This window comes from Panthera tigris, chromosome C1 (genome assembly GCF_018350195.1).
Source record: "Panthera tigris isolate Pti1 chromosome C1, P.tigris_Pti1_mat1.1, whole genome shotgun sequence".
NCBI classification, from domain to species: domain Eukaryota; kingdom Metazoa; phylum Chordata; class Mammalia; order Carnivora; family Felidae; genus Panthera; species Panthera tigris.
The window spans coordinates 21724987-21737332 of record NC_056667.1 but is presented as its reverse complement, the minus strand read 5'-3'; the positions used below and the strand labels follow the sequence as shown (position 1 = coordinate 21737332).

Below are 12346 nucleotides of genomic sequence, written 5' to 3'. Positions count from 1 at the left end.
TTTTTTTTTAATGACGTGCTTTTCTTGGAAGCAGTAAAGCATCATAACCCACAGCTTTTAGCAGTTATGTAACCCATGGACCTCACTCCTTAATTTTACAATTTTTCTTCCCATTATGACACAGTGTTTGATCTCCAACTCCTCATCCCAAGAAGGCAATCTCACAGCTCAATTAGTCTCAGCTTGATAGGAACTGATTGAGGCTCAGCTTAGGCAGGATGGAGATGGCAATAAATGAGGAGCAACTAGTTAAACAAAGGACATAATAAAAGACGCAACTGCCACCATTGGCTGCTTTGCTTTGGTGAGTTGCAAACATATAGCATCCCTCTATTTCTACCTGGAGATCGTTTTGCTTCCCTTTTACTAGGTGGCTATTGCTGGTTTTCATAAACAAGAAAAGCCCTTTCTTGTTGTAAGAATTTATTACTTGAATTCCTGGCTCAAGCCTCGAGAGCAAATTGTTACTGCCTCTGAAAAATCACTTGGGTATGTAATATAATGACTTTTTTTCTTTACCAATACTATTCACACAAACTAAAAGTTTTATGCCTTCCAGCTTCTGAGAGCTTTACTTCATCTCTTAGTATAATTCAAAGTAGGGACCTTCTTCCAGTAATTTTCAACAGATTGGAAGTGATTTAACAAGAATTCATCAAATACCTTATATATCTCCTTGACAATTTAGAATATCTCAACTGTTCCAACAGAATTGAATACTGGACAACTAGGTTCAAGCTCTTAAATGGGATATTCCAGAGACAAAAGATCAAAACTAAGGTTAATAAAGCTAGAAATAATATTCAGGTTTATGTAACAGGAGGCATATAAAATTTCCAAAAGGTAGATTTGGCAAGAAAAAAAAAAAATGAGAAATACTACTTGGAAGACAAAAACTCAAATGTTTTTTGTCCAACATACTTCTCCAAAAAAAGTCAGGAGATCTATGCTTGAGATCAAAATATGTGGGAGCCTGTCACTTGATGACTGCTAAAAATTCTGTGTTTATTATATATCACAGCAGCTCTGTATCCAAGAAAAGCATAATATTAAATATATCTTTTAATATGCTCTGTGAATTTGGGGACTAGTTGTTCCTTTTTTGGGAAAAAAAACCTGGAACTCATTTAAATAAAAATTTGTTTGAATAATTTTTCTGGAGCAATGTATGTTTCACCTAAATAAAATTTTTTCAAAGGCAACGTCCAAGGAAAAATAGCATAGGAGAAAGAACTGGTGAGGCACATGACATAATTTTGATTCTGGAGATATATATTCAGAAAATTCCTTTAAGTCTATACTTTTAATTTTTGCAACACTAAACCATCTATATTTGCTTTGAGATCAAAGAGAAAACTAACCCAAAAAGGGCAATCCTGTAGCTTCCCCATAAAAGTACCTCTTGCTTGTTGGGATGAAATGAGAGTATAGCCCACGAATATGGGCTTTACCATGGGGAAACAACAGTGTGCACTTTTATTCTAGCTGACAGCAAGAAAAGCATGTTTACTAGCTAAAGAAAAGCATGAACAAGCTTGGTCAAAGACTCAGTAATAGGCTGAGCAACTGAGACCCACAAGGCATGTAAGGCCCTGTGACCCAGCTCCTAACTGGAAATTACATCTGCTTGGTTGAAGAACAATTGAACACATCTGGGAGAGTTACAAGTATGAATGGAGGAAAACAAAAATGAGTGAGAGATGCTATGGTAAAACTGTAACTCTCGAGGCTAGCCTCTTAATATGAGAGTGGGGATTTGTTGTTCTTGCCTAGCTTTGGATTGGCTTGGAACCTGAGAAAATAAATGTTGCAATAAAATCAGCAGTTTCTGAAGGAGCTTTCTCCATCCTTCTTAGCTGGCTCTGTTAGAAACCTGTGGGGGCACAGAGTAAAATTAAGATCTCAAAGGGACCTGTTCCAAATAGAATTTGTCATAGACACTTGCTACAGGTTCTCTCTGGGAGATGGAGGAGGAGGCGGTAGATCTAAAAATGAACTCGACCTTATTTGGCCAGAACAAAGCATTAGTGGGGGTGGGGGAGGAGTAGGGGGAAGAGAGATGCTTTAGGAAAAAAAAAAAAAACAAAACCCTGCTAGAGTGACAGATAACTTGGGAGAACCTCCTTGGCGGGGTGGGGGAGACGAAAAAACTTTTTACCATAACTAGAGAATAATGGTTAGCCAAATTACTTGGGCTGTTTTTAGGCTAGACACTTTTTGATGCTTATCATCTTATAATTTTAGCAGCAGCCAAACCAAACCATTAAATATAAAATGTTCTCAAAAAGTAGTTAGTAGTTTTAATTTTCAAACACACACTTATTTAGAAATCCCCTCTTGTGGCTGTCAGTGAAATGCTGGGGGAAAAAACACACCACACACAGGGATTCTGTGAGTCTCAGAAGCCATAACACACCTCATTGAACAAATGACAAATATATGATTGGTACTGCAGGTTCCAGTCAAGAGGAAGCACTAAAGATGGACCCGTGAAGGAAAAGGCATGTTTGAGATTGGGAGAGGTTACCTTGCCAAGAACAAGGACATCAACTGACATATGTCATTCTTCCTAATCTCAGAAGCAGAACCATTTAGGTCCAGTTTCAGTGATGGGCTAAAGCAAAGAGACCTAGTTGCCAAATATCCATGAGATTTAAAAATCTCATGTTACGTGAGGTAAATGTATGTAAAACACTTGGTATTGTGCCCATCACGCGGTACGTGATTACTGAAGGCTGGCCATAATTTTTATTATTTATATTAAAGTACCTTATACATACATAGCTAGCACTCAAAAATACATGTTTTGACAAAAAATAAGACAAGGTTAAGTAACTATTAGAAGCCATTAAACCAGAGATCTATCTAAAAGAACTTCTCCAAATTTCCAGTTTAATAATATTTACCACATTTCATATATTTCATCTTTCAGGTCTCAGCTAATATGTTTTCTTTTCAGAGAGAACCTCCCCATCTATCTTATTCAGAGTAGATCTCCTTTCTCAGCACAGCATACAATTTATTTTCTTCACAGCTTCTGTAACAACTTGAAGTCATTTTATCTCTATTTGTTTACTTGTGTATTGTTTCTCTCCTCCCTACTTCCACACATTGTTAAGCTTCTTGAAGGCAGGGACCAACTTCCTTTATCATCTTCCAATATATTTATATTTCCTTCAAATTGAGGTTAAATCCCCAACGTCAGAGTTATACTCATTTCTTTTGGCTCTGTCTTGAGCAAAATTGTAAGATAATCTGGTCAACTATAAGAGTCTTTGTGATATGTAAACTAATGTAACCTCAGTTTTTTCTACACATTATCCATGTTCCTCAGAGTTCCTGTGATCTTCTAATTAGTTTTATATTTCCCTATCTAATGTGGAGGCCCAAACTAGGTAAGTTTACTAACATAAGTCTGGTAAAAATCTCATCACTGTTGAATGTAATGAGAAAATGACCTTACAATTCCTATAGTACACAGCATGTTCCTATCTCTATATGGAAAAAGTATAGTTTAATAGAAATAGATAGACCCTTAACTCAAATCCTAGCTTTACCAATTTATTAGCTTTGTGACCACAGGGAAATTAATTTCTCTAAGCCTTAGTTTTCTTATCTTTAAAATAATAATCTTATGCCCACAGACCTGTTTTTGTAATTAAACTACCATATATCATACTAACTACTTATTAAATACCAGGTCCCCTCCTTCCTTCCTATATCTTTTTCTTTTCCCTGACTTTCCTGTCATTTTCTGGTATCCCCAATATTTTAAGTCCATTTTGAATTGTGATCATTTTCCTATTTTTCCACATTCTCTCAGTTCAGAAGATGAAAAAAAATGTTAAAAATTTGATGCTTGGGACATATGGGAGTTTATACTCTTGGAAAATTCAAGGAACTTCTAACAGTGATGTAGACTTTTCTACAAGTGGGTAAAACAATGGAACCGCAAGAGGCAGAGGTAGTCCCAATCATATATTTTTTAGAGAAGTATGACAGATGGAAACTAAAAAGAGTCAGAAGGAGAGATGGTTGCATATCTTCATGTTTACCAACATGCAAAAGCATTTAAACCTAAAATTCTTTCATGCAATGGCATGCAAAACCAAACACAGCATAAAGAAAGGAAATCAGCGAAGAATGCAGAAGGCTACAGGCAACCAACTGAAATAAGCTTCAAGTTCATACAAACCTCCAACATTAAATTGCTATGTCTGATATAAATGTTTTCACCATCTAGTCTCTCTCTCTTTTTCTGTGAAAATGAAAGAGGGAAAAACAGAAAAGCATAAAAAATTAAAATGTTGTTCTTGCGGGAAAAAACTGCAAACTGGCAAACCAAAAAAATATTTAAAATTAAATGTCCACAGCGAAGCATATGCCAACATGAAATGGTCACAAAACTACAAGGACACACACAGAACACATTACCACTAGAAAACGGATGACCCTGTCCATGAATGATGGAAGAATATGATGGTGTTATTTAAATAGACAGTGCTCCTAGCTTCATTGGCTTCATACATAATAAGCTGTTTTATGTTCATTTTTGAAATTGAGCTGTTTGAGGGGTATCTTAAAATACATGACTTTAAGAAGCTTTGAAGTTCCATGGCACAGAGAAATACTTTAAAACATTATTTACCTTTTTTGGACATATTTCATACTTAGTAATACCACAGTATGTATTCCTCTAATACCTCTCATAAGAAATTCTAAGGGCACTTTATACATGATTAGTCAATATTCCATTCCGTACGAACTGATATATCCAACTCTATAGTTGGGAAGAAAAGACACAGAGCAGCAAAACACATAGCTAATAACAATACCAGGAGGTGCTGCTATGATGATTTCCATAGTAAATATGCATCAAATATTGTCAATGATTCTAAGAATATGGTGCCACTGTGAAATACTTCTTATAACGTAAAGGACGGGTTTGGTCTTTAGTAATTGTCTCATTGTGTTTAAAAAGATATTTTCCTACTGGAAAGTTTATTTTAATGAAAAATTTCAACAAATAGTATAGGGTAATAATTTGGTATACATATGTAGGTGAATATATGCAAATACATATACATACACAAATATATATCTACTATTTGTAAGTAAATTCTGATTAAGAGAAATCAATGAAAAGAATGGATCACTGTCTTTTTAATGCACTGTAGAAGTTAGCATGGGTGATGGTAATGCAGTTTGGTGAAAGTGAAAAATGGCTGACCTTCCTCATTCTTATCAGATCTTCCGTTTTTTCTGCAAGCTTCTGTTTTGCCATTATTAAAAAAAAAAAAAAAGAAAAATGATAAAATATTGGCCCACTGAAGTTTGTTTGAACCTTTATTTCATAGTATTTTTTTTAAGGAAAGGGAGTTGGGGGGAAGAAAAAATTGAGGAGGGAGGAGAAAAGGAACAAGTGGCCTGTTGGCACAAACCTGTGTTTGGTCACCATTTGAGGTAGGTACTGTGACCTCGATGTGGGTTTTTTCCACCTACATTTAAGAAATAAAGTGGTAAAAACATTTTAGGTTAGTAGGTGTCTATGAATCGCATTATTTACAAATAAGCCGCATCTTTAAGCTGGTTGCAAAATAAGCTGATATGTAATCAACATGATGCAGTCTTCTGGGGGTGTTACAGGGAAGGACATTACTCTCAATAGTAGTCTATTAGTTCACCATCATATTTTCAAGGCTGAAAAAGTAATATGGACAGCCAAATGATCATAAAAGAAAATTAAGATAATTATTCTGTTGATGAAGAAAACATTTTTATACTTATTTACAAAAAAGTATTTATACAAAGAATAATTTGTGCTTAAATAAGGCATGTGGCTTTTTTTTTTTTTGCTTCTTTTTATGATCTAGAAGTATTTTCACATTTAAAAACAAATTTACAAACGAAGATATCAAGGTCTGACATACATGACAGAAACAAAAAGAAAATCTTTACAGTTAAAGCACACATATAATAAACCACATATGACACAAAGCAGGTAAATACAAAAAAATTTGTTAGTTGATCAATATATTTAAGGAGGCAGTTTCACCCTTGAGTTTATTAGACAACAAAACATCAAAATAAACTCAATCCAAATTGTTACTGATGCATGCAATTACTTCCAAGGCTGATTTATAAATAAGCACACGGAGGGCTCAGCTGCAACATTCAGTGCTCTGTAATCTCCTCTCCAGGGAGCCAGAGCCCATGTGTTTGCTGGATGGACAAGATTCATCCTTCGTAATAGGAAGAGAATAAGTCCTCCTGTCTACCTTTGAAATACCTTTAGTAATAGTCATTTTATATACCCCAAATGGAGTAAGTATAAATTTAAAAAACCCAGACTATTAAGAGGAAGTATTTTAGAGTGGGCAATGCCTAAAGCAGTAGATATTTCAAAATTAGAAAACTTTTTATTAAGGGTCAAATCAATCACTTTGTATCATTAACTTCTTTACAGAACCTCACCAATCTGTGGTTTTGACACACGCTTTTTGATCACACTTGGCAGCATTACCTTGGAGTACAATGTCATTGTGATATTTTCCCTAGGACAGAGGGTAGACCAGAGAACACCAACCTTTGTGACACTGTCAAGTCGTAAGCACATCCAGCTACAGTACTCCTAACTACCAGGATAACTGACAATTTGGGTCATTTCTACTATGAGTCCCCTCATATTTGTTGTGTGGTCATTAGCAAGTTATTAAACCTCTCTGAGTTTGTTTTTTATTGATAAAGTGGAAATAATATCTCCATAGAGTTGTAAATGTTTAGCAAATGATAATTTTAAGTTATTTTGTAAAGCTTAAATTACTTGTTTCAATGAATAATGATTTTTTGCTTTGGGTCCTTAGCAATCCAACAGCAAGAAACTGAGAACCTCTACTTCAGTCTAAGAGTGGAGGCCAAATAACAAAGGTACCTATACCCCTTGGGAGAATATTAAATGAGATAAAAGTGTACATAGGGAGAAGTACTATTCCACACCAATAGGTCTTGTCAAATGACTCAAGATGCCAAAAAGCTACTTCCATCTGGCACCAAATTTATGTTAGATAAAGAAATTTATAGAGTCACAAGGTTATTTTATTACTACGATTGCTTTATATAATAACTATGGCTTCAGGTAAATTTCATAATTATTTTCTATTACTATGATAAAATCAACTTAGAGCCACCCTTAATTCTGTCACCACTATTACAGTAATGGAAGTTTATTAGAGATGGTTTTCAGTCTGATCTCTACACAACTATCTCAAAACATATATGTATACAGAATTAATTGGCAAGAAAATCACCTAGTGGCACTTAAAATGGGAAGCATATACCAGGAAGTGATGTTGCCACTCTGCCAAGGTCCCAAGAGCAAAGGGAACCTATTTTTGAAGATACATGTGTCTAATTTATAGGCTAAAGAACAAGTAAGTTAGCAGAACACCAAAGGAATCTTAACCACTCAAAAGGATTCCTTTGCCAACTCCAGTAATCCAACACTTCCCAGTTGGTATAACAAATGGAGGGATAGTCAAAAGCGCCAGATGAGATATCCTAACAGTAAAAACTGAGGTAGTCTAGGGGTGCCTGGGTGGCTCCATTGGTTAAGCATCCAATTCTTGGTTTCAGCTCAGGTCATGATCTCAGTTTGTGAGTTCAAGCCCCACATGGGGTCCTCTGACAGTGTGGAGCCTGCTTTGGATTCTCTCTCTCCCTCTCTCTCTCTGTTCCTCCCCCTACTTCTGCTCTCTCTCTCTCTCTCAAAATAAATAAATAAACTTAAAAAAAAACCCTGAGGTAGTCTAATGTTAAAATGGCACTGTTGATACTGAACCTGATGGCCAATGTCATGCACATTTGGCTAGGTAAAAAAATGCAAATATCCACCATTCATCCAATTTTTTTCTCTCTCTGGACTCAAGTGAGTCTCAGAGGACAGTAAAAATGGCATGTCATGTTGAACAGTTGTTTTGTTTTTTTTTTAATACAGTCAAAACAGAGCCAGATTGTCCAATGCTCTACAGATAAACTAGATATTGAACTGACTCCAAAAGAACAGGGTTAATCCATCTGCCAAGGTGAGAGCACTTAACTAAGGTAAGTGCTTAAATTTCTTAGTAAATATAAAATGTAATTTTTCTTACAAAAACTGCCTCTCGGAGGGGTTGTGGAAGGGGGGATGGGCAAAATGGGTAAGGAGCATTAAGGAAATCTATCCCTGAAATCATTGTTGCACTATATGCTAACTAACTTGGATATAAATTTAAAAAACTGCCTTTACTAACTCCTGTTGTCAATAGTGATACTTGTATTTATGTCAATAAATCTGAACACCTCAACTCCATCCCTGCTTAAGTGTGTTGAAAAAGCTTACCAACACATAAAAGATCAGTCCATTTACGGTTAGTACTGGGAAATCTGCTAATTGGTGATTTTTAAACAAGATCAGTGACTGTGAGTACAATCAACTCAGAACTGTAAGCAACTCAGTGGCATAACCTCTCCTACATAAGAATCTTCCCCTTTTTGTAAGCAATTTGACTTGAACAACCATATAGATATGCTTTAGGCAATACTAGGATATTCTCTGGGTATGTTGCACACATATTCCTCTTAGGGAATCAAGTTATATTTTAATCCTATTAGAGCATACTCTTTTTTTTTTTTTTTTTAATTTACATCCAATTTAGTTAGAATATAGTCCAATAATGATTTCAGGAGTAGATTCCAGTGATTCATCCCCTATGTATAACACCCAGTGTTCATCCCAACAAGTGTCCTCCCTTCCCCTTTTAGCCTCCCCCCTCCCCACCCCTCTAGCAAACCTCAATTTGTCCTAGCAGAACTTACTCTTAAAAAAGAATGTGAAGATTCTTTCTGGATGAGTAAAAATTATTTTTAAAAGCAGATGATCACAGTGCTGATGTGCTTTCCAGATGCGTTTTGTTGTTGTTTTGTTTTGTTTTGTTTTAGATATAAGTTAGGTGTAGGTAGGTCACCTGAAAACTTCTTGGATGGCTTAGTTTTCATGACATCATTCTATGAAAATATTTTACAGGTTCATGGGGAATACTTTTTTCCAGAAAGAGTAAAGGAGAAATCACTTTGTTAGAATTGTACAAGAATCGGTGCTTTGGAAACCTTCCTGGTCAAGGAGTTAATCCGTCTGAATCAGAAAGTGAATGAACTGGATATTTGGGACTTATGACATACCTTCCACACTTCTGTGGGCTCTGGCTCAGCTTGCTCCGGTGGCTCTTCTTCCTTTTTCACTTCGAACTTCACTGTTTCCTTCTGTGCTTTAGGGACCACTGTTTTTTTGACAGATGCATCTGGAACACTGCCTTCTGTGACCTGACTCTGAGCAATGGCTGGTGCAGAAGTGGGCCGAGGACTTCTGTCTGAATCAACAGCCGCTGCTATGTGAGAAAGGAAAAAGGACAGAATCAGTGAAGGCAAGAGTCACTGTACTACTTCAAAGTCACCAGGTAAAATAATTGTGAATCGAGGACACAGTGTCCAGTGGGCTATCATACAGAAGGTATAAAATAAATCATCAGTGCTCTGCCGGGTAGCTGATGGCAATAAAAAAGCAAAAACAGAAAAGCTAAACTGTGCTATCGTGGCCCATAAGGGGGTATCAAAATAAGAAAATTAAAAACTCTCTTTGTTAAAAAGTTAGCAAGATTGTTTAACCTTGTTAAGCAAAGGGTTAATTAAGTCTGATTCCTTTCATGAAGACTTTTTGAAATAAAGATCCATTTATTTAGGGGTGACTGGGTGTCTCAGTTGGTTAAGTGTCCAACTTCAGCTCAGGTCATGATCTCAAGGCTTGTGAGTTCAAGCCCTGCGCTGGGCTCTGTGCTGACAGCTCCAAAGCTGGAACCTACTTCGGATTCTGTGTGTGTCTCTCTCTCTGCCCCTCCCCAACTCACGTTCTGTCTCACTCTCTCTCAAAAATAAATACACATTCAAAAAAAAAAAAAAAAGAAAAAAGAAATGTCTTTTAAAAGATACATTTATTTACAAGTGATTTTAGAAACCTAAAATACGTATTCCAAGAAAGAAGGATCAAGTCTGATTTCTTCTGTAAATCCTGCTTGGAATGCATACAAAATAACTTGATAAATTGATCTTCTGGTAAGACATGCACACTTTTTGATGCTTGTTTAAGGGCAAATCTTTGAACCAGACACTTTCCTTTTTAATAAGTCACTTGATTAAAATAGTATGAATTCAAAACCTTTGGCCTTTAGTCCTTAAAAAAATAAAAATCAACCTTTTGAGTTCTGTCCTACCCTCTCTCAGAATCTTATCAATTTGTATTATAGTTTCTCTTCTCTAATATATCCAGGGCAGTGGTTCTCAACCAGGGGTGATTTTGTCCCCCAGAGAATATTTGGGAACATCTAGGGACATTTTTGATTGTCACAACTGGGGAGAGAGGTAGTAGGGGGTCCCTGGTAGTGTGTACAGGCCAAGGTTGCTGAGGGTAAGAAACCTTGACTTAGGAAAAAGGCTATATATAGACTCTTTTAGAGAGTATATGCAATACAGGCTTATGACAAAAGCTTGAGCTTTCCAGAGTTAATAGTTGTTCTGGTTTGGACTATTAGTATCTAAGTTTCGATCACTTCAAAAACAACTACTCATACTCTTTTCATGATTTTTTTATCTTCATTCTTTCAGGGACTAAAAGAAAACCTATACATACTTTGTAGTAAACCTCATTTATTTGGCAGTGTCTAGGAATGAAGTGTGTTTCCACAGGATTTAATATTTCTGATGACAGATCATTATCCTTTATGTACTGAGACTTTTGAATTTTAATTATTTTGCATGGAATCTTTACAATTAAAAAAATTTTTTTAATGTTCATTCACCCTTGAGGGAAAGAGTGCGTGCATGCATGCGCACGTGTACACACACACACACACACACACACACACACACACCCCACACAAGTGGGGGAGGGGCAGAGAGAGAGGGAGACAGGGGATGTGAAGCAGACTGCGCTGACAGCAGAGAGCCTGAAATGGGACTCAAACTCTTGAACCGTGAGATCATGACCTGAGCCAGAGTCAAACACCTGACTGAGCTACCAAGGTGCCCCAGAAATACTTACAATTTTTATTGTACACTTTCTTCTGCTTTCTTAAACTGAATATACTGAATTTCTCATTATAAACTTAGACTGATAGGCAGTATATATTAGGCAAAACAAAGGAATTCCATGAATCAGAACAGATAAAAAATTGGAATTCACAACTACCTTACACATACAACACCAAGAAAAAAAAATGCTTGTTACCCTGTAATGATCTCCGGTGAAAGAAATCATTCCTCAGATAATACGTAGGAAAAACAGTAGAAATGTAAGAATCATCTATCTTCCTTCCAGTGAAAACTCTGTGGCCTCTTTCAAGTCCTTGCTACTCATGGGTGCTCTAAACTATTCAATGCAAGAATGGCAGATGGCAGACCAAATCTAACAACACAGGGGAATGTGACAAAATATTTTGCTCACAGTTGTGTTAAACTATCATTATACATGTGTATTCACACCTCCTCTCAAAGAATTAATTCAACTCTGCCTGGCATCATAGAAACATAGCCCATGCTTTCACCATGTGTTATTTTGCCACTTGCATTTGGTTTTAATCCAATACTAATACTGCAGAGCCAAATGATTTATGTCTTCAGTATTCCTAGCCCTGGCAATCTGTACCGTCTATGGAAAAGTAGGTATAAGTGTGGAAACTGGCAGTTAGAAACACAGGCATAAAGTTTCATCATTTGTAAAATGTGGAAGATATTAACTCTATAGGACAGTTAGGGAAGGCATACTCAATGGACATAAAAAATACTTTAAAAATGCTAAATATCAATAACTTTTAATGTCATATCTCTAAGTCCTTATATTTCTTTGTCATGGGTTAATATTTCAACAGTATGTAGGGCAAAAATTAATTATGCACACACTGATAGGAAATTCAAGTGGAAGATATCACCTGGGAGCCCTGGAGAGAGGCAAATTTCTTTCCTTTTCTCAATAAGAAGGCTACAGGGGCACCTGGGTGGCTCAGTCGGCTAAAGTGTCTGACTTTGGCTCGGGTCACAAGCTCATGGTTCATGAGTTTGAGCCCCGCATCGGGCTCTGTGCTGACAGCTCAGGGCCTGTTGGCCGCTTCAGATTCTGTGTCTGCCTCTCTCTCTGCCCCTCCCCCGCTCATGCTGTCTCTCAAAAAATAAATAAATAAATAAATAAATAAATAAATAAATAAATAAATAAATAAACAAACATTTTTAAAAAGGCTACAAAGTATGGATTGCAACTGAGAAT

The 12346-nt window shown here is 36.3% G+C and overlaps 1 protein-coding gene across 20 annotated transcripts in view; it reads right to left on the bottom strand.

The window, feature by feature from the left end:
* Positions 1-12346, bottom strand: part of EPB41 (erythrocyte membrane protein band 4.1) — a 200218-nt gene that overhangs the window by 41878 nt on the left and 145994 nt on the right. For 10 of the 20 annotated variants that reach the window (XM_015544635.2, XM_015544632.2, XM_042996028.1 and 7 more), the window contains 4 exons: positions 9217-9422; positions 5442-5498; positions 5231-5272; positions 4196-4258 (listed from right to left, as the gene is read on the bottom strand). In XM_015544635.2, the coding sequence (XP_015400121.1) occupies positions 4196-4258; positions 5231-5272; positions 5442-5498; positions 9217-9422 (368 nt within the window). The remainder of the gene's footprint in view (positions 1-4195; positions 4259-5230; positions 5273-5441; positions 5499-9216; positions 9423-12346) is intronic. The other 10 variants (XM_042996030.1, XM_042996035.1, XM_042996042.1 and 7 more) reach the window with 5 other exon arrangements.